General features: G+C 54.1%; 2 protein-coding genes across 8 annotated transcripts; one reads left to right on the top strand and one right to left on the bottom strand.

Moving 5' to 3' along the window:
• Nucleotides 1-425: 425 nt before the first annotated feature.
• Nucleotides 426-2979, bottom strand: LOC138822049 (basic proline-rich protein-like). The gene is made up of 3 exons (XM_070014559.1): nt 2805-2979; nt 1069-2529; nt 426-952 (listed from the first exon to the last, which is right to left on the bottom strand). Exons 1-3 carry the CDS (start codon nt 2977-2979, stop codon nt 426-428), a joined length of 2163 nt encoding a protein of 720 aa, XP_069870660.1.
• Nucleotides 1652-23897, top strand: Zmiz2 (zinc finger MIZ-type containing 2). Of its 7 annotated transcripts, none has more exons than XM_070014572.1 (20): nt 1673-1688; nt 4539-4593; nt 9543-9656; nt 9754-9868; nt 10190-10392; nt 10565-10748; nt 11035-11295; nt 11480-11659; nt 12270-12347; nt 12552-12720; nt 14331-14475; nt 14546-14756; nt 15920-16025; nt 16269-16426; nt 19673-19740; nt 20039-20107; nt 20295-20539; nt 21000-21169; nt 21254-21437; nt 22894-23897. In XM_070014572.1, the coding sequence occupies exons 3-20, from the start codon at nt 9607-9609 to the stop codon at nt 22920-22922; spliced, it is 2625 nt and encodes an 874-aa protein (XP_069870673.1). In that variant the 5' UTR covers nt 1673-1688; nt 4539-4593; nt 9543-9606; the 3' UTR covers nt 22923-23897. The 7 variants fall into 7 exon arrangements, with proteins under 7 accessions (XP_069870671.1, XP_069870673.1, XP_069870668.1 ...); XM_070014567.1 differs by having other exon boundaries at nt 1674-1688; nt 21254-21496; XM_070014568.1 differs by lacking the exon at nt 1673-1688 and adding an exon at nt 1964-2055 and having other exon boundaries at nt 21254-21496.
• The last annotated feature ends 382 nt before the right edge of the window (nt 23898-24279 follow it).

Below are 24279 nucleotides of genomic sequence, written 5' to 3'. Positions count from 1 at the left end.
AGCACGGGGGAGCACGGGGGAGCACGGAGGGAGCACGGGGGGAGCACGGAGGGAGCACGGGGGAGCACGGGGGGAGCACGGGGGAGCTGGGGGGAGCACGGGGGGAGCACGGGGGAGCACGGGGGGAGCACGGAGGGAGCACGGGGGAGCACGGAGGGAGCACGGGGGGAGCTGGGGGGAGCACGGGGGGAGCTGGGGGGAGCACGGAGGGAGCACGGGGGAGCACGGAGGGAGCACGGAGGGAGCACGGGGGGAGCTCGGGGGGAGCACGGAGGGAGCACGGGGGGAGCTGGGGGGAGCACGGGGGGAGCTGGGGGGAGCACGGAGGGAGCACGGGGGAGCACGGAGGGAGCACGGGGGGAGCACGGAGGGAGCTGGGGGAGCACGGAGGGAGCTGGGGGGAGCTGGGGGGAGCACGGGGGAGCTCAGGGGGAGCTGGGGGAGCACGGGGGGAGCTCGGGGGAAGCTCCGGGGAGCTCGGGGGAGCACGGGGGAGCACGGGGGAGCTCGGGGGAGCACGGGGGAGCTGGGGGGAGCACGGGGGAGCTCGGGGGAAGCTCGGGGGAGCACAGGGGAGCTCGGGGGAAGCTCGGGGGAGCACGGGGAAGCTCGGGGGAGCTCGGGGGGAGCACGGGGGAGCTGGGGGGAGCTCGGGGGAGCACGAGGGAGCTCGGGGGAGCTGGGGGGAGCACGGGGGAGCTGGGGGGAGCTCGGGGGAGCACGGGGGAGCTGGGGGGAGCACGGGGGAGCTCGGGGGAGCACAGGGGGAGCTCGGGGGAGCTCGGGGGGAGCTCGGGGGAGCTGGGGGGAGCTCGAGGGAGCACGGGGGAGCTGGGGGGAGCACGGGGGAGCTCGGGGGAGCACAGGGGGAGCTCGGGGGAGCACGAGGGAGCTCGGGGGAGCTGGGGGGAGCACGGGGGAGCTGGGGGGAGCTCGGGGGAGCACGGGGGAGCTGGGGGGAGCACGGGGGAGCTCGGGGGAGCACAGGGGGAGCTCGGGGGGAGCACGGGGGAGCTCGGGGGAGCTGGGGGGAGCACGGGGGGGCTCGGGGGGAACTGGGGGGAGCACTGGGGAGCTCGGCGGAGCATGGGCGGAGCACGGGGGAGCTGGGGGGAGCATAGGGGAGCTTGGGAGGAGCTGGGGGCACGGGGGAGCACGGGGGGAGCACGGGGGAGCTGGGGGGAGCTCGGGGGAGCACGGGGGGAACTCGGGAGGAACTGGGGGGAGCTCGGGGGAGCACGGGGGAGCTCAGGAGGAGCTCGGGGGAGCACGAGGAGGAGCTCGGGGGAGCATGGGGGAGGCCGCCGGCGCAGGCCGACCAGGGCCCCTCCCCTCCCCCGTCCGACAAGACCCTTCGCCCTGGGCGGCACCGCTCGGCCCTCGGCCTCGTTCCCACTCGGACAACCGCAGGGAAGGGGCCGCAGGAAGAGGTGACGGCGACACCAGCGGGCCCGAGCTCCCGCGGCCCCAAGTGCGGTGCTCCGGTCTTCCCCTCCGCTCCCCGCCTTTCCCTCCCCTCCCGCCCCGCCCCTCCCCCGCCAGCCTCGTCCCCGGCCTCGCCCCACCACGGCCCCGCCCCCGACAAGGCCCCGCCCCCTGGCCCCGCCCTGGCTCCCGGCCCCGCCCCGCCCCTAGCGGACAGCGAGCAGGAAGCGCGCGGTGGCACCGCCGACGCCGCGTTCCGAAAGGTGTGGAGGGGGCCGGCCGCGCAGGTTGTGGCCGGGCCGGGTCTCCCGCCAGTCCGGCCGCCCGAAGCCTCGGCCCGCACTCGCCGCCCTTGGCCTGTGCTCGGGCAGGCAGCCACCCCCCGCCCGAGCGGCGGCTCGGGGCTCCGCTGCTCTGGCCTGGGGGGCGGGGCCGGCGGCGCGGCGTCATGCATATGCATGAGCGGCGCGGCGCGGCTCCATTGTGCCCTCGGAGCGGGCGGCGGCGCGGCGGCGCGGGCGGCGGCGGCCCGGGGGCGGCGGGCGGCCCCAAGGGCGGGCTGAGCGCATGGAGCGGCGTGGGCCGGGGGCCGCCGCGGCGAGGGGCCGGGCCGGGCCGGGCCGGGCGGAGGTGAGCGGGGGGCCCCCTGGGATGGCGCCTGGCCGCGCTGCCCGCGGGCAGGTGCGGGACGGCGGGGGCGGGCAGGTGCGGCAGGTGCGGGCGGGCAGGTGCGGCAGGGCCCCCGGGCGCCCCCGGCCGACTGCGGCGCCCGTGCCGGGGCCCGCGCAGGGCCGGGGGCCCTGCAGCCCACCTGCTCGCACCTGCCACGCGCGTGGTGGTCACGGCAGACCCAGCCGCGGCGCCGAGGCCGGCCTCCCCTCCCCGAGCCTTTGTTGGGGGCCGGCCACGGCTCGCCGGCGGGCTCGGGGCTTCCCGGGCGGCGGAGGCCTTTCGTCCTCACCTTCACGATGTGCCCCTCGGTGCCCACCGCGTGCCGGCGCCAGGCGAGGGCCCGGGAGGCTGGCCCCGGGAGGCTGGCCCCGGGAGGCTGGCCGGCAGCCGCTTCCGGCTGGAGGACGCCGACTGTCAGCCTCCAGCTCCAGACTGGAGCTCAGGCGTAAGGGTGTGCTCTCCTGGGGTTGCCTGGCCTCCCGGAGCGCTGTGTCCCTAGGTGCCCTGCGTCCTCCAGGTGTCTCCCCACCCCCAAGAATTCTATCCCTGGCACTGGACGCCTTTCTTACCCCTCACCCCGGTGGCCCTGCTTCCCCCAGTCTCTGCCACCTTGCTCAACTACCCCACGACTCTATCACCTTTTCCTTAGGATGCCCTCCTAGGATTTCAGAACATCCCCGGTGCTGTTTTTAAGTCATTTGTGATACCAGACTTCACAGGGGTACAGCTAGCATCTATGACTTGATCCAAGACCCTGGTGGGTATCGGTGGAGTGAACACATACTCGGCACCCAGCCTTGACCAGCTGGAGCCGGGGCATCCTTTGATGGTTGACTGTGCTAGAAGAAAGGGGATGTTAGCTTCACCCACTGGCACTGACATGGAGGCCCTTGTCATGCCTAGGCTGCAAATAGAGGAAGAGTAGATGAAGACTTCTTAGGGACAGACTCAAGATGTTTGGGAAACATTCTGGCTTCTGGGAATGGTCTTCAAGCATTGATGACTTGAAGCAGTCACATGTCTTCAGTCCTAGGGTGGCCAATAGATACCCATTGTACACATTGTAAACTGATGCCAAGATTTGGTCATTGGGCCATTGGTACATGCTTCTTCAGGATCTGAACTTTACATTTAGGCCTTTCATTGTTGTGAGAAGAGCCAAGACTTAGACCACCCAGGCACATGAACAACCTACATGTGTGCGCGCACGCAAGTGTGTGCAGGTTCTGGAGCTTAAACTCAAGGCTTGGGAGCTGTCCCTGAGTTTTTTTGCTCAAGGCTAGTGTTGTATTACTTGAGCCACAGGTCTACTTCTGACTTTTTTAGTGGTTAGTTGGAGATAAGAGTCTCACAGACTTCCCTGCCCAGCTGTCTTCAAACTGTGATCCTCACATCTCAGCCTCTTGAGTAGCTAGGATTACAGGTGTGAGCCACCAATGCCTAGTGAACGCCTTACTTTTTTTACATTAGGAACCTTGCTCCTTCCACACACCAGAACTGTCATTTCTTTTTCTTTCTCAGGTGGCCTGGCACAAGGCTGTTGTCTTGGAGTAGGGCCTATGTTTTGGGTCCTGCTTTTAGATGCTGGGACAGAGAAAGAGGATGGAGCTAGATTTGGGGTGTGGCTGCTGTGGGACACCTGAGAAAGAGGGATCTAGAAGTTCTTTGAAGCTCTGTACCTGGAATAAGATATGACCTGAGTCCCCAGAAAGTCTTTTGGCTTGCTGACTGATCTCAAGCCAGGGAAGCTGTAGTAGGGCACCTGGCTTTAACTACAATCGATGTGCAGTAAGAGCTGGGCTGGTGGGACCCTGGCCTTCCCTGTCCTACTTTGAAGCCAGAAGCAGGAGCCGACCTGGGGACTGGAGGGCCTTCCCAGAGAGACGTGCTTTGGGGGGAGGAGACAAGGCAGGAACTTGTATGTGGAGAGGAAAGCTCAGAGGGAACTCTGTCCAAAGCAGAGTATCACGGGTGGAATTCCCCAAGCCCTTGTGACATAGGAGGCTGCCCTGGGCTCTTCCCTATCCTATACCTGCCCTTCTTCCTTCTCCCCAGAGCTCGGCAACTTTCAAATTGGTCAGCAGGAGCAGGGACAGCCCCTGCAGACATTAAAAATGCCAGTCTCCAGCCTCAGCTGACCCTGGGTGGGCTGGGCAGCCTGACATCTCTCTGACTAGGGAGTCACCTAGTCGCTTCCCTGGGTGACTGGAAATTGAGGCAAAGGCTTGTCTGTGGCTTCCCTGCTTGTACTTCTTGGGATGGCTAAGTGATTGGGGAAGAGAGGGGAGGTTAGACAGTAGCTCTTCAGAGGACTAATGCTGCTGCTGATATTGGAATTAAGTGGGGTTTTGCTTTTGTGGAGAAGGGAGGGTTGAACTCATGTCTTGGTACTTGCCACATGCCAGTCCTGTGTTAATTTTTTTTTTTTTTTTTTTTGTCAGTCATGGGGCTTGAACTCTGGGCCTAGGTGCTTGTCCCTCAGCTCTTCAGCTCAAGGTAAGCGCTCTACCACTTAAGCCACATCGCCACTTCCAGTTTTCTGGTGGTTTATTGGAGGTAAGAGTCTCATGGACTTTCCTGTCCAAGCTGGCTTTGAACCACCATCCTCAGACCTCAGCCTCCTGAGTAGCTAAAATTACTGGTATGAGCCACTGGCGCTTGGCTCTGTGTTTTTTTTGTCAGTCATAGGGCTTGAACTCTGTGCTTGGGCACTGTCCCTCAGCTCCTCAGCTCAAGGCAAGCACTGTATAGCTTGAGCCACAGTGCCACTTCCAGTTTTCTGGTGGTTAATTAGAGATGAGTCTCATAGATATTCCTTCCTGGGCTGGCTTTGAACCGTGATCCTCAGATCTCAGCCTCCTGAGTAGCTAGGATTACAGGCATGAGCCTGTAATTTTTTTTTATCAGGGTCATAGCCAGCTGCATGTTACAGGACTAGTGTGGGGTCAAGCTGGTCTCAGGACTAGTGTGGGGTCAAGCTGGCCTCAAACTTATGGTCCTTCTGCCTTAGTCTCCTGTGTGCTGGGCTTGCACACATGTACCACTGTACCCAGCTAAAGTTTTTATTTGCAGTTGTAAGAAATAGCACAGAGGAGGCCAAGTGTGGGTGGCTCACACCTGTAATCCTAGCTACTCAGGAGACTGAGATCTGAGGATCATGGTTCAAAGCCAGCTAAGCAGGAATGTCCGTGAGACTCTTATCTCCAATTAACTGCCAGAAAACCGGAAGTGGTGCTGTGGCTCAAATGGTAGAGTGCCAGCCTTGAGTGGAACTGGATTCCTCAGTACCACATAAACAGAAAAAGCCGGAAGTGGCACTCTGGCTCAAAGTGGTAGAGTGCTAGCCTTGAGTAAAGAAAGCTCAGGGACAGTGTTCAGGCCCTGAATTCAAGCCCAAGGATGGGTGGGGGAAGGTGGCACAGAGAAATCCTTGCATCCTTACCCAGCTTCCCCAGTGGTAACATTTTGCAAAAGAGTTGTGCATCACCTGAGGACATTACCTTGATACAATGCAGAACCATTTTGTTTTGTCAGTCGTGGGGCTTGAACTCTGGGCCTGGTGTCCCTCAGCTCTTCAGCTCAAGGTTGCACTCTTACCTCTTGAGCCATAGCACCACTTCCGGTCTTTTTGGTGGTTAATTAGAGATAAGAGTCTCATGGACTTTCCTGCCCAGGCTGCCTTTGAGCCGAGATCCTCAGATCTCTGCCTCCTGAGTAGCTAGGATTACAGACATGAGCCACCGGCATCTGGCTGCTTTATTTTTTTAATTTTTATTTTTTGCTGGTCCTGGGACTTCAACTCAGGGCCTGGGCACTGTCCCTGAGCTTCTTTTGCTCAGGGCTATCACTCTACCATTTGAGCCACAGTGCCACTTCCAGCTTTTTCTCAGTTTATTGGAGATAAAAGTCTCAAGCACTTTCCTGCTAGGGCTAGCTTCAAACTGTGATCCTCAGATCTCAGTCTCCTGAGTAGCTACAATTATAGGTGTGAGCCACTGATGCCCAGCAAAGCTTTTCTGTTGTAGGCTTATGTTCACTCCCACCTTCCTTCTCAGATTACAGAAATGGAGAGATGAACCTCTTGGCCACAACCAATGTAATCTTGATTTCTGCAGTTTTTGCATGTCAGTAATGCCAAGTGAAGGAATCATACATAGCCTTTGGGGAGTGGTATTTTTCACTCAGCATGGCTCCCTGGAGACTTGTCTAGGGTGTATGTTGCAGCTAATTGTTCTTTTTTTTTTCTGGCATTTAGGTAATACATGTACCACAGTTGGTTCAACTATTTGTCTGTTGAAAGGTATATGGGTTGTTTCCATTCTTTGATTATTACAAATAAGCAGCAACGGCTGGGAATGTGGCTTAGTGGTAGTAGAGTGCTTGCCTAGCATGCATGAATCCCTGGGTTCAATTCCTCAGTACACATAAACGGAAAAAGCCGGAAGTGGTACTGTGGCTCAAGTGGTAGAGTACATGAGCTAAAGAAGCTCAAGGACAGTGTCTAGGCCCTGAGTTCAAGCTCCCGGACTGACAAAAAAAAAAAAAAAAAAAAGGCAATAAACACTGATAGACTGGTTGTTACGTGACTTTAGAAATGCCTAGGATGTGCAGTTGCTGGATTGTGCTATGGTAGTTGTGAGCTTAGTTCATGAGAGATGGTCTTTTCCAGAGCAATTGTACCATTTGACATTCCCACCCACAGTATGTGAGACATCTAGTTTCTCCTTGCCAGCATTTTGTGATGTCACTCCTTTTCATTTTCATTTCAGTTGTTCTGATAAATGTCTAGTGATATCTCCTTGTGGTTTTGATTTGCATTTCCCTACTGACTAGCATCTTTTCATATGCTTATTTGCCATCTGTATATCCTTTTGGTGAAGTGTTTCTTCATTTTTTTTTTTTTTTTGCCTATTTTCTAACTGGATTTTTTGTTATGTTTTGAGTTTTGAGAATTTATTACATGTTCTAGATATCAGTCATTTGTGGAACATATGGTTTGAAAATATTTCTGTAGCTTAGTAGTGTGTCATAGAGAAAGAATTTTGAATTTGGATAAAGTCCAGCTTGTCAATTTGTTTCTTTTATGGATCCTGATTTTTGGTTTCAAGTTTAAGAACCTTTTGCTTAGCTGGATTATAGGCTTAGACCTATAATCCTAGCTACTCAGGAGGCTGAGAGCTAAAGATCACGGTTCAAAGCCAGCCTGGGCAGGAAAGTCAGTGAGAATATTAACCTCCAATTAACCACCAGAAAACTGTAAGTGGCTTTGTGGCTCAAAGTGGTAGAGCAACTAGCCTTGGGCAAAAGAGCTCAGAGACTGTGCCCAGACCTCAAGTTATATCCCAATGACCGACCAAAAAAAAAACCCACCAAAAAAACTTTCATTTGGTCTAGATTCCAAAGGTGTTTTTCTTAAACATTTTAGTTTTTCTTTTCCTCTCTCTCTTTTTTTTTTGTGCTAGTCCTACTCAGGGCTTAGGTGCTGTCCCTTAGGTTTTGTACTCAAGGCTAGCGCTCTTCCATTTGAGACACAATTCCATTTCTTGCTTTTTGATGGTGGTAAACTGGAGATGAGTTTCATAGACTTTTCCTGCCCAGGCTAGCTTTGAACTGTGATCCTCAGATCTCAGACTCCTGAGTAGCTAGGGTTACGGGTATAAGCCACATTTAGCAATATTTTACAGTTTTGTGTTTTACCTATTATCAAATTCACTTTTAGTTAACTTCAATATTATAAGTTAGGAAGGGTTATTTATTTATTTATTTATTTTGTTTGTTTGGGTTCGGTCATGGGGCCTGAACTCTGGGCCTGGGCGCTGTCCCTCAGCTCTTCAGCTCTTCAGCTCAAGGCTAGCACCACTTCCGGTTTTTTTCTTTTTGCTTATGTGGTGATGAGGAATCGAACCCAGGGCCTCAGGCATGCAAGGCAAGTGCTCTACCCCTGATCCACCTTCCCAGCCCCATGAAGGGTTATTTTTGTTTGTTGGCTGATTTTTTTTTTGTCATTTCTCCCAATGTTGGGGATCAAACCCAAGGAATCACGCAAGTGCCATTGAACCATACACTCCATCCCCTTACTTTTTGGGTTTCAGGTTTTTGTTCTTTTTTTAATCTATAGAGGTCCATTTGTTAGCGGGACTTCTTCCTCTGTTGAATGATTTTTCTACCTTTATGCATATTTCTGTGGCTGTTTCTGCATCTCTAGTGTGTTCATTGATTTATGGTGTTTAACCTCCATCAGTATCAAGACTTGTTTATTTATTTATTTATTTTTCTGGTCCTATGGCTCAAACTAAGTACACTTCCCCTTAGCTTTTTCACCCAAGGCTGACACTCTGTCATTCAATCCACCTCTGAACTTGCAGATGTTTTTGTTTTTGTTCTGTGCCAGTCCTAGAGCTTGAACTCAAGGCCTGGGTGCTGTCCTCAAACTTTTTTTGCTCAAGTTTATCACTCTACCACTTGAAGCACAGCTTTTCTTTTTGCTTTTTTTTTTTTTTGCTGGTCATGGGGCCTGGGCGCTGTCCCTCAGCTCTTTAGCTTAAGGTTAGCACACTACCACTTGAGCCACAGTGCCACTCACTTCTAGCTTTTTCTGATTATGTGCTGCTGAGGAATCAAACCCAGAGCCTCATGCATACAAGGCAAGCACTCTACGACTGAGCCACCTTCCCAGCCCTCTTTTTGCTTTTATTGGTTAATTGGACATAAGAGTTTCACATACTTTCCTGCCCAGGCTGACTTCCAACCATAATCCTCAGATCTGAGACTCCTGAGTAGCTAGGATTACTGACATGAGCCACCACACCTGCCCACTTCCAGCTTTTTGGTAATTAATTGGAGATAGAGTCTCATGGCCTTTTCCTTCGTTGGCTGGCTTTGAACCACGATCCTCAGATCTCAATCCCCTGAGTACCCAGGATTATATGCGTAAGCCACTAGCACCAAGCTTGTTACTACTTCTTGGCCTTCTTACCTCCTGCTTCAGAGCCTCCTCTGGCTTTGTGCCTTCTCATCTTCCTGGGCCACTCGGGGTGGGCAAGAGACTGAGGAGGTGATTTCTACTCCTTGACTCCAGAGCCTTCTGAGAGGTTCTTGGCAACCTAGTCAATATAGAGTGGCTAAGATTTCCCCTGGCTTTATATGGATATCTAGTTCTTAGTGCGGGAGAAAGTATTTGAAACTAGAAAGCCTGTTTCCAGAGTGAGCCCAAGGGCTATGAGTGAGGGCCCAGATCAGAAAGGCTTCATGTTGCCTCCTGAGCTGGGTTTGCCCCCACTGAGATTGAATGGGCTGGGCTGATACAGCATCCTCCACTGCTCTATCCACCACCAGAACCTGGCCATCCCTTACAGAGAAAGGAGCAGGCCTGGTGGCCCTGGGCTCCTTCATGTTCTAAGAGTCTCTGGTAACATCTAATCTCATACTCTTTCTTTCCTATCCAGCAGCCAGAGTAGTGAGTCCTAGATAAATACAAGCAGACCTGGCCTGCTGGCTGCTTTGTGGCCAATGAACTCCATGAACCCCATGAAACCTGCCCTGCCCCCCGCACCACACAGGTGAGTATAGGCCCCTATGGGCAGCCCCTTGCAGGTCCTGGGCTGTTGGGCACCTGTGGCCGCCTGACCCAGGCCTCACCAGCTGCTCTCTCTGTAGTGATGGTTCATTTGCATATGAGTCTGTGCCTTGGCAACAAAGCGCCACTCAGCCAGCCGGGTCACTGTCCGTGGTCACTACCGTGTGGGGAGTTGGCAACGCGACCCAGAGCCAGGTGAGCACCCACCTGGGCCCATCCCCAAACAGTCAGAGTCCTGTCAGCACTTGGCAATGCTTTAAACCACCTTAGAGCTCCAAAAGGCAAGGGACATTGGGGGTAGCTGGAAGATGAGGACAGGGCTGCCTGTGTCTCACAAGTCCTTGGATGGTGTTTCACCTCCATTTTGTGGGATTTCTGCTCCTTTTGTCAGCTGCTCCCCAGACTGCCCCACCGTGCCTCTCCCTTCCTGACTTCCCAGACCTCCTGGTTTCTAGCACTGTGGCTGAAAAAGAGTGCTTTAGCTGGTTCTGTTTGGTAATTTCCACTTCCTTGTAGGTTTTGGGGAACCCTATGGGCCCTGCAGGAAGCCCCCCTGGTGGCTCTATGATGCCAGGTGTGGCTGGTGGCAGCTCTGCCTTGACCTCCCCGCAGTGCCTGGGACAGCAGGCATTTGCTGAAAGCGGTGCTAGCAAAGGCTACGTGCAGCAAGGCGTGTATGGGCGCGGGGGCTACCCTGGGGGCCCCAGCTTCACCACTGGGTAAGTAGAAGCTCTTTACCTGGCTTAATGGCTAGAAGCTGTCAGCCTGCATCTCTGCTCCCCTACTGGTCCAGCACGACAGTGGAGACCCTAGAAAAAAATGGACTCTAAAGTGCTGGGTGGCCCTGGAGAAAGCTATACAGAGGGTGTAGCAGTCATATGTCTCTTACAGATATGCAGGTGGCCCTGGGGGCCTGGGCCTCCCCTCACACGCTGCACGGCCCTCTGCTGACTTCACACAAGCAGCAGCTGCAGCTGCCATGGCTGCTGCTGCAGCCACCGCCACCGCCACCGCTACAGCCACCGTGGCTGCGCTGCAAGAGAAGCAGAGTCAAGAGCTGAGCCAGTATGGAGCGGTGAGGCCCCTTTGCACTCCTCTCGTGTGGCAGCTAGTCTGTTTGGTGGCGGGACACTCAGCAAGACAGTGGAGTCTGAGACCTCAAAGGGACACAGGTAGAATGTGCTATGGGCTCATAAGACCAGTGGAAGAGAGATGAGCAGAAGAGCAAAGGTTTGAGGAGGGAGGGCCTTGGAGCCAGCTGTGAGAGATGTGTGTCCCCAGAAGCAGTGGCCCATATGTCCATTTTTTGGAGTCCTTCATGAGTGGCGCCTGGACCATTCCCCTTTTTTTTCTCTTCCCAGATGGGAACTGGACAGACTTTTAACAGCCAATTTCTGCAACATGGAGGTCCCCGGGGGCCCAGTGTCCCCCCTGGCATGAACCCTACTGCCATGGGAGGTATGATGGGCCCTTCTGGGCTCTCCTCCATGGCCATGAACCCCACCCGGGCAGCAGGGATGACGCCTTTGTATGCAGGGCAGCGCCTACCCCAGCATGGGTACCCTGGACCTCCTCAGGCCCAGCCACTGCCCCGACAAGGGATCAAGAGAACCTACTCAGAGGTGAGTGCCCCAGTTGCCCATCTTGGGGAGTTGGGTGCCAACTCCCTGCCTGATCCCCTTCAGAGCTGTGGTAAGAACAGCTTCTGCGTGTGCCCAGCAGGACCAGGAACATGCCAGCGCATGGGACGCTGCTTCCCCTGATACCTCCTCTTGCCCCCCTTCTGGGCATTGGCCTTTTCTTCAGGTGTATCCAGGGCAGCAGTATCTGCAAGGAAGCCAGTACGCACCCAGCACTGCCCAGTATGCACCTGGCCCCGGGCAGCCTCCTGCCCCCTCTCCCTCTTACCCTGGCCACAGACTGCCCCTGCAGCAGAGCATGGGCCAGACCCTGTCTGCGCCTGGCCCTGCTGGACTGCACTACAAGGTAGGGTTGCCTCCCTTGAGTATGTGCTGGGCTGAGTGCCACAGGACACAGTGGGGCCCTGGAGGCAGGCCTGCCTTCGAGGAGTGATGGGCTGGCAGGGGGATGGACAGAGCCTTACAGAGTGCTAGTCAGGACAGAAACAGCTCCTAGGGTTAGGGGTCAGTTCTGAAGGAAGTCTGGCCTCTGCAAAGTTCATGTATATCTCCATGAACATTTAGTATTGGGAGAGCAGGCCGACATCCCAGCCACTGTGACATTCTTTGTGGGAACATGTTACCAGGCCCCTGCTGGGGGTGCACCCAGTTGGGGTACTCAGAGATAGAGTGGACTCCTCAGGAGCCTGGGTTAGCCAGTATTACAGCTAGATGTTGAAGAGAGGAAGAGAATGAAGTACCACCCCTCTTTTCAGCCCCTCTGGGACTGAAGTTACCCTCTGGGTAACTTCTTATGAAATTAGTAAAGTTTCTCGTAGATTATCTGGAAAATGAACATGAGTATAGAGAATGCCCAGATTAGCACCCCTGAGGGTGTAGTGGACTTCTAGAATCAGGCCCTGAGAACAGCTAGGGACCGGCCCAAGCCCAGGCACACTTGGTTTTCTCTCCTGCAGCCCACAGAGCAATTCAACGGGCAGGGCACCAGCTTCAACGGGGGCAGCATCAGCTACAACCAGCCTGGCCTGAGCGGGGTAGGGGGTTCAGTTGTGCAGATGGGCTGGGAGGGTTGTGGGAATGGGGATCATGGAAAGAAGGTGTCCAGGCAAAAGGTTGTGTGGGCCCCCTGCCAGGCAGCCTAGGTCTGCTTTCTGCCCACCTCTCTTCTGCTGGCTCCTGGGGGGGTGCTCCATGAACACTGCCATTCTGCTTTGACTGTTTGTGCTCAACTCCTACAGCCCGCCCGTTCCATCCCTGGCTACCCTACCTCCCCACTGCCGGGGAACCCCACACCACCCATGACGCCCAGCAGCAGTGTCCCCTACATGTCCCCAAGCCAGGAGGTCAAGTCTCCCTTTCTGCCTGACCTCAAGCCAGGACTCAGCTCCTTGCACCCATCACCCTCTGGTGAGTGTCCACTTTCAAGACAGTAGCTACCAGGCTAAGGGGACAGTGAGGAATCCTGAGGCTTCAGAGAGTCCTGTGAGGAAGGTTAGGCATCAGGGACAGCTGCTATATCCCTAGTCCTGGGGGCTTGAACTCTGGGCCTGGGTGCTGTCCTTCAGCTCTTCAGCTCAAGGAAAGCTCTCTACCACTTGAGCCACAGCGCCACTTCCGGCTTTCTGGTGGTTAATTGGAGAAAAGAGTCTCATAGACATTCCTGCCTGGGCTGGCTTTGAACCATGATCCTCAGATCTCAGCCTCCTGAGTAGCTAGGATTACAGGCATGAGCCACCGGCACCAGGTAAGAACAAACTTTTGAGCAGGGCACCCATGGTATTCATCTGCAGGTCCTTATGGTGGTAGCACTTGAACTGCTGCTCTAGGTCTAGCCAGTACAGCAAGGAGGGTGCTAAGAACCCATATGTGGATGGGGGACCAGGAGCTGGGCTGGAAAGCGGGGCTTACCTCAGCATCAGGGTCTTGTGGAAGAGTCTACAAGATGAATAACAATTGCCAATTAACCTGAAAAAGCTGGAAGTAGAGCTGTACCCAAATGACAGACCTCTGGCCTTGAACAAAAAAACCTAAGAGACAGCACCTAGTCCCTGAGTTCAAGCCCCTGGTGCTTGAACTCAGGGCCTGGACATTGTCTCCAAGTTTCTTTTGCTCAAGGATAACATTTTACCACTTGAGCCACAGCACTACTTCTGACCTTTTCTGTTTATGTGGTGGTACTGAAGAATTAAACCCAGGGCTTCATACATGCTAGGCAAGCACTCGACCACTAAGTCACATACCCAGCCCCACAATTTTTATTTTTATTTTTATTTATTTATTTATTTATTTTGTCAGTCATGGGGCCTGAACTCTAGTCCTGGGCACTGTCCCTCAGCTCTTCAGCTCAAGGCTAGCGCTCTACCACTTGAGCCATAGTGCCACTTCTGGCTTTTTTTTTTCTGCTTATGTGGTGCTGAGGAATCGAACCCAGGGCCTCATGCATGCAAGGCAAGCACTCTACCACTGAGCCACCTTCCCAGCCCCACAAAATTTTTTTAAAAAAGAACAAACTTGTTCTGGACCTTCTGTTTTCTATTGATAGCACATCTCTTTGTAGGCTGTAGGTCTTCTGTCTAGATAAGTACCTGTGCATAGAGAATCTTAATTGCTGGGGATTTATGCATCTCCTGAAATATGCATCTCCTGAAGTCTGTCCTTAGCTAAGGACCTCCTATTTCCAGAGAGTACTACAGAGGAAGCTAGGATCCAAAAACCTTAAATTGAGTTGTAGGGGCATTGGCAAGTTTCCTACTCACTGGGAAAGCGCCTGGTTTTCCATCTCTGAAAGCACCATTGCTATCTTCTGGCTGGGTTGGGATCATGTTCTCCCATCACAGTCCAAAGGACATTGGGCAGTTAACCAAGACAGGATGGATCACAATGACCACTGGGTCAATGTCCCAGGAGAGATGTGCCCCAGGCCATGGAGGGGGCTCTAGGGTTCAGCTATCCTCCTTGAGTGGCTGGAGACACTGCTTGAAGCACTAAGCTACAGCCAGAACTGCCTCTGCCCCCAGGAAGTGGCCCTTGTGATGAGCTGCGACTGACCTTCCCAGTACGGGACGGGGTGGTTCTGGAGCCCTTCCGCCTACAGCACAACCTGGCTGTGAGCAACCACGTCTTCCAACTCCGAGATTCCGTCTATAAGACCCTGATGCTGAGGTGAGCCCCGCCTCTCAGCCCAGCCCCTGGTCCCCACATGTGGGTTCTCAGCACCCTCCTTGCTGTACAGGCCAGACCTAGAGCTGCAGTTCAAGTGCTACCATCATGAGGACCGGCAGATGAATACCAACTGGCCTGCCTCGGTGCAGGTCAGCGTCAATGCCACACCCCTCACCATTGAACGGGGAGATAACAAGACCTCACACAAGCCCCTCTACCTGAAGCACGTGTGCCAGCCGGGCCGCAACACCATCCAGATCACGGTCACCGCCTGCTGCTGCGTGCGTGCCTACTGGAGGGAAGGGTGGGGAGGGTGGATGTAGAGGGTTGGAGGGCTTTGCACTACCTGGGTCACCATCCATCCTGTTGGGGGCCTGTCCAGAGGGGTGGGATGGCTATGGTCAGGGTCAGGGTTTTATCCTTAAAGAAAAAGACATTGCTTCTCCTTATTACCACCTGGTCCTTTCCATTTTAATATATCCTTGTCCTTTAAAAAAGATCCAGTTCCATGCACTTTAGCTATTTTCCATTTAGATTAAATTTATTAGCTTTGATGTTCACATTGCTTGTGTAAGAGAAATGAAGCTGGGTGGAAGCTCTTGGCGGGAGCTCTGCCTGCAGCTGGTCAGGCATCACCTGGATTCCAGCAGGCAGGATCCTAGCTGCATAGGCACCTGTAGGCCCCTTGCTGTGAGGGCTGGAGATGGGGCAGCAAGAGAATTGCAAGTTTGAGGCCACACTAGGCCACGTAGCATGATCCTGACTCCCTGTAAGAATAACTTACAAGATTTTAACCCAGGGGGACGGGGGGCGGCGGGGGGAGGGGGAGGCGAGATGGGAAGGGGAAACAAAGGAGGAGGCAACAATGCTTGATAAGAAATGTACTCATGGGCTGGGAAGGTGGCTCAGTGGTAGAGCACTTGCCTTGCATGCATGAGGCCATGGGTTCGATTCCTCAGCACCATATAAGCAAAAAAGAAAAAAAAAAGGAAGTGGCGCTGTGGCTCAAGTGGTAGAGCGCTAGCCCCATGTAATTGTAACCCCTCTGCATTTTCACAATTTAAAAAAAAAAAGATTTTAGCCCAGTGTCAGAAGAATAGCTGCCAGAAACTGGGCTGTGCAGGGCACTGAGGAAGGCGTGATTGACAGAGGTGAGGGTCAGGCTGTGGATGGACATAAGTATACGCAGGAGCACCTAGTCACCTACCTGTAGCTGGGACCCCTGAGCTCACAGAGAAGGCATCTTGCTTAGGCAGCAGCATTGGAACAAGGCCGAGTTACCACTAGGCTGGCCTGGCCTGCTGCAGCCCTGAACCCTGCCCTGCCCAGCTCTCCCTAACATAGCTCTTCCCACTCTGAGCTCATGTGGTCCCCTGGACCACATTGTCCCCCTCCCCCCAGTCACAACCTCCCCTGACCCCCAGCATCTCCAACTGTGTTGCAGTCCCACCTCTTCGTGCTGCAGTTGGTCCACCGTCCATCTGTCCGCTCTGTGCTACAGGGCCTCCTAAAGAAGCGCCTCCTGCCGGCTGAGCATTGCATCACCAAGGGTGAGTAACCCCCCTCAGCCACTAGGGGCCTGTCCATGCTGGACACTGCCCCCCACCCAATCACTGGACACTACTCCCCTCTCAGCTGCTGGGTGTACATCCACCTGGGTGTGGCTCCCTCATTCACACAAGGCCCCGGGAGCGGTTTGTTGGAGCAGTGACTGGGGTCCTAGTTGGCAGCCCCATTCATAGCCACCCTGTATTGAGTGCCCTTTACTCAAATCTTTCCCCTGTCAATGTCAGTAAAGCGGAACTTCAGTAGCGGCACCATCCCTGGCACCCCTGGGCCCAATGGAGAGGATGGGGTAGAGCAGACAGCTATCAAGGTGTCCCTGAAGTGCCCCATCACCTTCCGCAGGATCCAGCTCCCTGCCCGCGGCCATGACTGTCGCCACATACAGGTGGGTAGTCACGCAGATCGCTGCTGGAATCGGCTGCCTGAAAATATTTTAAGCAACCAGAAAACTTGAGTGGAATCTCTTTTTTTGTTGTTTTGTTTTGTCAGTTGTGGGACTTGAACTCTGGGCCTGGGGTCTGTCCCTCAGCTCTTCAGCTCAAGGCTAACACTCTACCACTTGAGCTACAGCACCACTTCTGGCTTTTTCTGCTTATATGGTGCTGAGGAATCGAATCCAGGGCCTTGTACATGCATGCAAGGCAAGCATTCTACCACTCAACCACCTTCCCAGCCCTGTTGAGTGGAATCTAAAACAGAAAAAGTATTTGAGAAAGTTGGTAAAAAAAAAAAAAAGTTGGTAAGTTTTTTTTTTTGTTGTTTTTTGTTTTTTTTTTTTGGTTGGTCATGGGGCTTGAACTCTGGACTTGGGGGCTATCCCTCAGCTCTTCAACTCAAGGTGAGTGCTCTACCACTTGAGCCACAGCGCCACTTCCAGTTTTCTGGTGGTTTATTGGAGATAAGAGTCTCATGGACTTTCCTTGCCCGGGCTGGCTTTGAACCGTGATCCTCAGATCTCAGCCTCCTGAGTAGCTAGGATTACAGGCTTGAGCCACGGGTGCCCAGCTGGTAAAGTATATTTTAAACAAAGGATGCCTCATGATCAGACAGTTCTACTTCTGGCTATTTACCCAACAGTACAGTGATATTCCAGGCTATGTAATTGTAATACCTTCAAATAAAAACAAATATCTAGGGGCTGGGAATGTGGCTTAGTGGTAGAGTCCTTGCCTAGCATGCATGAAGCCCCGAGTTCAGTTCCTCAGTACCACATAAACAGAACAGGTTGGAAGTGGCGTTGTGGCTCAAATGGTAGAGTACTAGCCTTGAGCAAAAGAAGCTTAGGGACAGTGCCCAGGCCCTGAGTTCAAGGCCCAGGACTGGGGGAAAAAAAAAATCTAAGCTGAACGTGTTGGCTCACACCTATTATCCTATAATCTCAGCTACTCAGGGGGCTGAGATCTGAGAATCTTGGTTTAAAGCCAGTTTAGGCAGGGAACTCTGTGAGACTTACTCTGGGCCTGGGCGCTGTCCCTCAGCTCTTCAGCTTAAGGCAAGAGCTCTTCCACTTGAGCCTCAGTGCCACTTCTGGTTTTCTGGTCATTAATTGGAGATAAGAGTCTCATGGAGGCTGGGAAGGTGTCTCAGTGGTAGAGTGCTTGCCTTGCATGCATGAGGCCCTGGATTTGATTCCTCAGAACACATAGGCAGAAAAGGCTGGAAGTGGTGCTATGACTCAAGTGGTAGAGCACTAGCCTTGAGCTGAAGAGCTGAGGGACAGTTCCCAGGCCCAGAGTTCAGGCCCCACAACTGGCCAAAAAAAGTCTCATGGACATTCCTGCTGGGGCTGGCTTTAAGCTGCAATCCTCAGATCTCAGCCTTCTGAGTAGCTAGGATTACAAGCATAAGACACTGGTGCCTGGCAATGTGAGACTCTTATCTCAATTAACTACCAAAAGAGATGAAAGTGGAACTTTGGCTCAAGAGCACTAGTGTTGAGTAAAATAGCTCAGGGACAGAGCCCAGGCCCTGGTTTTTCAAGCCTCAGGACAGGCACACACACACACACAGAAAAAAGTGTTGACAATACTAAAAGAATGTTTTGAGCCAGACATGGTAGTATACTCCTATAATCCTAGCACTCTGGAGGCTGAGGCAAGAGGATTACAAGTTTAAGGCCATCCTAAGCTACACAACAAGATTCTATCTCCTCACGTCTCCTTGTCTCAAAAGTAAGTTTTGAGTACTGGATACTGCAGCTCACACCTGTAATCCAAGCTTCTCTGAAGATGTCAGTTCAAAGCCAGCCTGGATAGAAAACTCCATGACACGACACTCCAATTAATCTATTTAATCAGCAGCACCTCCAGAAGTGGAGGTAGAATACCAATCTTGAGGGAAAAAAGCTAAGCAAGAGTTTGAGACCCTGAATATACACAGAAAGTTTTTTGTTTTTATTTTGTTTTTGGTACCAAGACTAGAGTTTGAACTCAGGGCCTGGGTGCTGTCTCTTAGCTTTTTCACTCAAAGCTGACATCCTATCATTTGAGCCACACCTCTGTTTCCAGCTTTTTTTTTTTTTTTTCCCTGGTGTTGGTCTTGGGGCTTGAACTCAGGAGCTGTGTATTGCCCCTGAGCTTTTTTTTTTTTTTGGGGGGGGGGGTCCGATCATGGGGCCTGAACTCTGGGCCTGGGCACTGTCCCTCAGCTCTTCAGCTCAAGGCTAGCGCTCTACCACTTGAGCCACAGCGCCACGTCTGGCTTTTTTCTTTTTGCTTATGTGGTGCTGAGGAATCGAACCCAGGGCCTTGAGCATGCAAGGCAAGCGCTCTACCACTGAGCCACCTTCCCAGCCCCGCCCCTGAGCTTTTATGATCAAGGCTAGCACTTTCTCTACCACTTGAGCCATAGTTCCAATTATAGCTTTTTGATGGCTAATTAGAGATTATAGTTTCATGGATGTTCCTTGTTATGAACTGGGATCCTCAGGTCTCAGATTCCTGAATAGCTAGGATTACAGATATGAGCCAACACTACTCATCAACACTTTAGTCGTATCTCCAGAGGCTGAGATGGAATCTGAGCATCTATCTTTGCTGATAAATGGGCCAGGCCTGCCACAGGACTAAGGGGCTTTGCTATCCTGAGCTTTTGAGGTGGCTCAGTGGTAGAGTGCTTGCTGTGCATGCATGAGGCCCTAGGTTCAATTCCTCAGCATCACATAAACAGAAAAGGCCGGAAGTGGTGCTATGGCTCAAGTGGTAGAGCACTAGCCTTGAGCTGAAGAGCTGAGGGACAGTGCCCAGGCCCAGAGTTGAAGATCAACAACTGACAAAAAAAAAAAGAAAGAGTCATAAAGATGCAGTGCAGTCTTCCTGCTCACCCTTTGGTTTCCTGTCTGCGGAAATGCCAGTGTTCAGTGAGTAACCACACACTCCACACCCTCAGTGGTTGGGACTGGCTTTTCCTTTTAAAACCCCTTCCTGAGTCATTCCCTCTCAACACAGCTGCTCAAGCCTCACTTTGGTCATGTGGCCTTGTGGGTTCTGGTCAGGGAGGCTTTGGTCCATTGGAATGAGGTTGTGGTGGAAACCTGGAGCACGAGGTATCTCAAACACTCATGTAAATCAGAAACCAGATCACCCCACCAGCGCCCTGATGAGAAACCACCTATCTCTCCATCTCTCTGCAGTGCTTCGACCTGGAGTCCTACCTACAGCTCAACTGTGAGCGGGGGACCTGGAGGTGCCCTGTTTGCAAGTGAGTTAAGCTGTTGCTTTAGGGGCCTTTGTGGGGACACTTCCAACAAATCAATACATAAACATCTGATCAATACATACATCTGCTGAAGAGCCAGCGCATAGGCCTTGGTAGCCTGTCTTAGAAACCTCATTCATGGTCTCATGCAAGGTCAGGTCCAGGGCCACCGCACTCACCTTCATCTCACTCACAGGATTGCCAGGGTCCCTGGGCAGAGTTGCTCCCACAGGTGACATATCCTGCACCCTGGGGGAGGAGGGATGAGGCTTCTGAGGCATGTCTCCTTTGTTTTCTACAGCAAGACGGCCTTGCTGGAGGGGTTGGAGGTAGACCAGTACATGCTGGGCATCCTGATTTACATTCAGAAGTAAGTGTACTCTTCCACCCCAGCATCCCTGGCCACCAGAGGGCAACCCTGGGCTCCAGGCCCCAGGCCCACTGATCACCAGTGAGGTGCAGGTTACCAGAGCATTGGAGCAGGGTCTGCTTAGCACCCTTCCTGCCCCTCATTGGCTGGACATGGCAAATATCCAGCACCCCATGTCCCTACCCAGCTCAGAGTATGAGGAGATCACCATCGACCCGACGTGCAGCTGGAAGCCTGTGCCTGTGAAACCTGATGTGCACATCAAGGAGGAGCCTGACGGGCCAGTGCTAAAGCGCTGCCGTACTGTGAGCCCTGCCCACGTACTCATGCCCAGTGTGATGGAGATGATTGCAGCCCTGGGTCCTGGCGCCTCCCCTTTCGCCTCCCTACAGCCCCCAGCAACCTCTGCCCCCAGCGACTACCCCAGCCAGGGTGAGTACTGCACACCTGGCAGTGAACCTTGGGGTCTACCTCAGAGCCACCTCCCTACCTGTGTGAGTGGTGCTTACCCACCATGAGCCCAAAGCACCAGTGTGTCCAGGCAGAGCCTGCTCGGGTCCCTGTCCTCCTGCACAGCCCACATTGAATATGACAGTGAGCCAGTGCACCACAGTGAGGCTTCCATCCTTGCGCCCAGTTTGGAGCAAGGGACTCTAGGCTACATCTCCTCATAGACTGTCCCGCCTGGGGCAGCCACCCGGACCCGTGTGCAGTCCTGTGCATCATTCCTGATGCCTTCACTCCTAGGACTGTCTCCAGACCAGTCTCCCTGCAGTGCTGGGGAGAAATGGAGGCTCTCTTGCTGGGTGGATGATACGCCCCACCTATGCCAGCCTCTCTCCTGGCTCCTCCTGCCAGCATGAGAGTGCTCAACCTGACTTTGCTCTCACAGGTTCCAACTTCCTAGGGCCTGGAGCCTTCCCAGAGTCTTTCCCACCCACCACGCCCAACACCTCAAGCCTTGCTGAGTTTGCCCAAGGGCCACCCCCAATCTCCTACCAGTCTGACATTCCCAGTGGCCTCCTGACTCCAGAGAAGTCTGCTCCCTGCCTCCCAGGCCAGGTCAGTGCTGTGCCAAGCAGCCTAGGGACCAGGGCCTCTATGGGGAGTCCTTGGGCTGGTTTAATAATTTCTCTCCATCCTCAGATGGCACCAGTGGGCCACCTGGACCCAGCACACAATCCTGGGCCACCGGGGCTGCACACCTCCAACCTTGGGGCTCCCTCAGGTCCTCAGCTACACCATCCAAACCCTCCTCCTGCATCCCGACAGCCCTTGGGCCAAGCAAGCACTGGGCCTGTTAGTGACCTGCCCTTCAATCCAGTCACAGGTGTGATGGGTGCCGCCGGCATGTCTGGGACAGGGGAGGCCTCAGAACAAGCTCTGGACGTAAGTACCAGCTCCCAGGCTGGGGAGCACATGGGCACTGTGCTTCAGAGAAGGGGAAGATGGTCACCCCTCAGGGAGAGCCACTCAGATAACATCAAGAAATTCACAGCCAAGCACTGGAGGCTCAAACCTGTAATCCCAACTATTTAGGAGGTTGAGATCTAAGGATCAGTGTTCAAAGCCAGCCCAGGCAGGGAAGTCTGTGAGACTTACCTCCATTTAACCACCAGAAAACCGGAAGTGGTGCCGTGGCTCCAAGTGGTAGAGTGCTAGCTTTGAGCAAAAAGAGCTTAGGGACAGTGCCTAGGCCCTGAGTTTAAGCTCCATGACTGACAAAAAAAGAAAGAAAAGGAAAGAAAGAAAGAGAAATTCATCTTGCTTACTCACAGGCCAAATACCTGGAGTAGCTATGGGGTGCCAGGTACCATATATGGCTAACAGGTGGCCTGGCCGTGATGCTTGGTGGGTGGGTGTTGGAGTCCTTAACGAAGATTGGGCTAGAAGCTCACAACATAGCCCTGGCTTGAAGCTGGGCACAGGTGGTTCACACATGCAATTCTGGCTACTCAGATTAAGATCTGAGGATCATTGTTTGCAGCCAGCCTGGGCAGGAAAGTCCATGAGACTCTTAACTACCCCCCTCTTCCCCAAAAATGGTAGTGGAACTGTGGCTCAAGCTTTTCTATCCCTAATCAGAAAAGTTAAGGGTCAGTGCCCAGGCTTTAAGTTTTAAGCCCTAGTATCAGCACCAAAATCAAAGTCTGACTTAAGCAAAGCACTGGTGGTTCATGCCAGTAATCCTAGCTACTCAGGAGGCTGAAATCTGAAGATCTTGGTTCAAAGCCAGCCTGGGCAGAAAAGACTATGAGACTTTTTATTTCCAGTTAATCACTAAAAGCCAGAAGTGAAGGTGTGGCTCAAGTGGCAGAGCAGCAGCCTTGAGTGAAAAGGCTGTGTCCAGGCTCTTAGTTTAGACTCTAGTATTAGCGCGCGTGCGCACATACACGGTATGAAAAAAAATGAGACAGTTGACTAGTCCCCTGGACCATAATAGAAACTCATTGAAGTTCCATGTGAAAAAGATTAGAATGAGCAGCTCAGAGCAGAAAATCCTAGGGGCTTGGTACTCTGCCACCTCATTTGTCCCTGGAAACCATTTGGGGATCCCCTTCTTGGCCTGTGCACCCACAGTGCGCTGCTGCACAGCCTCGAGGGGCACCCTGGCAGCATTCCTGCCCTCACAGCAGCCTTCCACGGAAGAGCCAGGCACCTGCCTGTGGTCCTCAGTGTTTATCAGGAGTGGCAGCTCAGCATCCCATGGGCCAGGGAGCTGGCCAGGGTGCAGAGGCAGCATGGCCACAAAGCCCAAAGCCTCTCACATGTGCCTTTGTCCTCAGCTGCTCCCAGAACTGACCAACCCGGATGAGCTGTTGTCCTACCTGGGCCCGCCTGACCTCCCCACGAACAGCAATGACGACCTGCTCTCTCTCTTTGAGAACAACTGATGCTGTGTCCACCCCCAGACCAGCAGGGGCATGCTCAAAGATGTCACCACAGCTTGTCATCTTTGCCCAGCCCCACACGACAACCTGGCCATCCTCCCTAACCTTCCCCACCCTGCACACGTCCAGAGCCTGGGTCCTTGCTGAACTAGGGCAGCCACATGCTCTGTCCAAAGTGACCCAGGCCAGCGGCCTCACCACCCTCCCTCCCTCCCCCAAGCTCACAGCTACAGAAGTTTTTGCCGAGGTGCCCTGCCAGCCCGTGTGCATACACCCCACACCCCAGATCTCATGGCCTTGCACCCTGTCCTCCCCGTGCCTGCTCCCACCCTCCTGCATCTTGTCCAGCATTGACCCATCTGTGTCCGCTCCTTGGGGAGAACAGGGAACTGCGAAGGCCAGGAGCCTGGAGTTCTTACCCAGGCCAGGCCAGCCCAGCTGTGTGGTGGAAGTTCCTCCCCTGCTCTGAGCTTCAGGCAGAGGCTGTGGGTGGAGGCTCTAGAAAGCACAACAGTACAGCACTCAGCTGAGAAGGGGCAGTAGGTGCTGTGGGGCGTGTTCTCCCCCATCATACGGATGGAGTGTTCAGCTGCTGCCTGCCCGCCCCGTGCCCCTTCCCAAGGGCAGACAGCTCCAGCTGAGGTTCTAGAAGGGAGGGACAGTGAGCTTCACTCTGAACTGGCTCCACTCTGTACAGATTCCCCTGTGAGCTGCTCTCCCAGTTCCCCTCTTCTGTGAAAGTGAAGATTTAGTGCAGCTGTGTTTTTTTAACCACCTCTCTGGCTCCACCCTGCTGGCTGGCCCACACCCCGTGGGAGAGGAAGCAAGCAGGGTGCCTGGCCCCCCTCGTCTCCTGTCTGTGTGATCTCTATTAAAGGACTCCCTGTTGGTGGGCCTGACCGAGTCCCTCCTCCTTGCTGGGGCACCATGGTCTTTGGGAACAGGTCCAATTCTTGGGTGGCTCTGGGCCCCACATCAACCCTGGCTGTTTCCAGCCAGGCCTGAGCTATTCCCCACCCCATGGTAAATTTCCTTCTCCCTGGAATTTTCCACATTGGCTCCAGCTGGAGAGCTGTTTTGTCAAGTGTTGCACGCTCCCCTGGGAGACACTAGCTGACATGTCACCATTCCTGGGTGTGCCCTAGGGCGGGGAGCCAGCGGTTGGGCGGCGGGTGCCACAAGCTTATCCAGGGACCTTGCCAGCACTGGACTCCGCTGCAGGTGCCCTGCAGGGTGCGGAGAACACCCTGGCCACCATCTGCCCTGCCCATTATCACGTCC

This window comes from Dipodomys merriami, unplaced genomic scaffold (genome assembly GCF_024711535.1).
Source record: "Dipodomys merriami isolate MVZ:Mamm:240054 unplaced genomic scaffold, mDipMer1.0.p SCAF_98, whole genome shotgun sequence".
In the NCBI taxonomy this organism is placed as follows: Eukaryota; Metazoa; Chordata; class Mammalia; order Rodentia; family Heteromyidae; genus Dipodomys; species Dipodomys merriami.
This window is presented reverse-complemented; position numbering and strand designations above follow the sequence as displayed.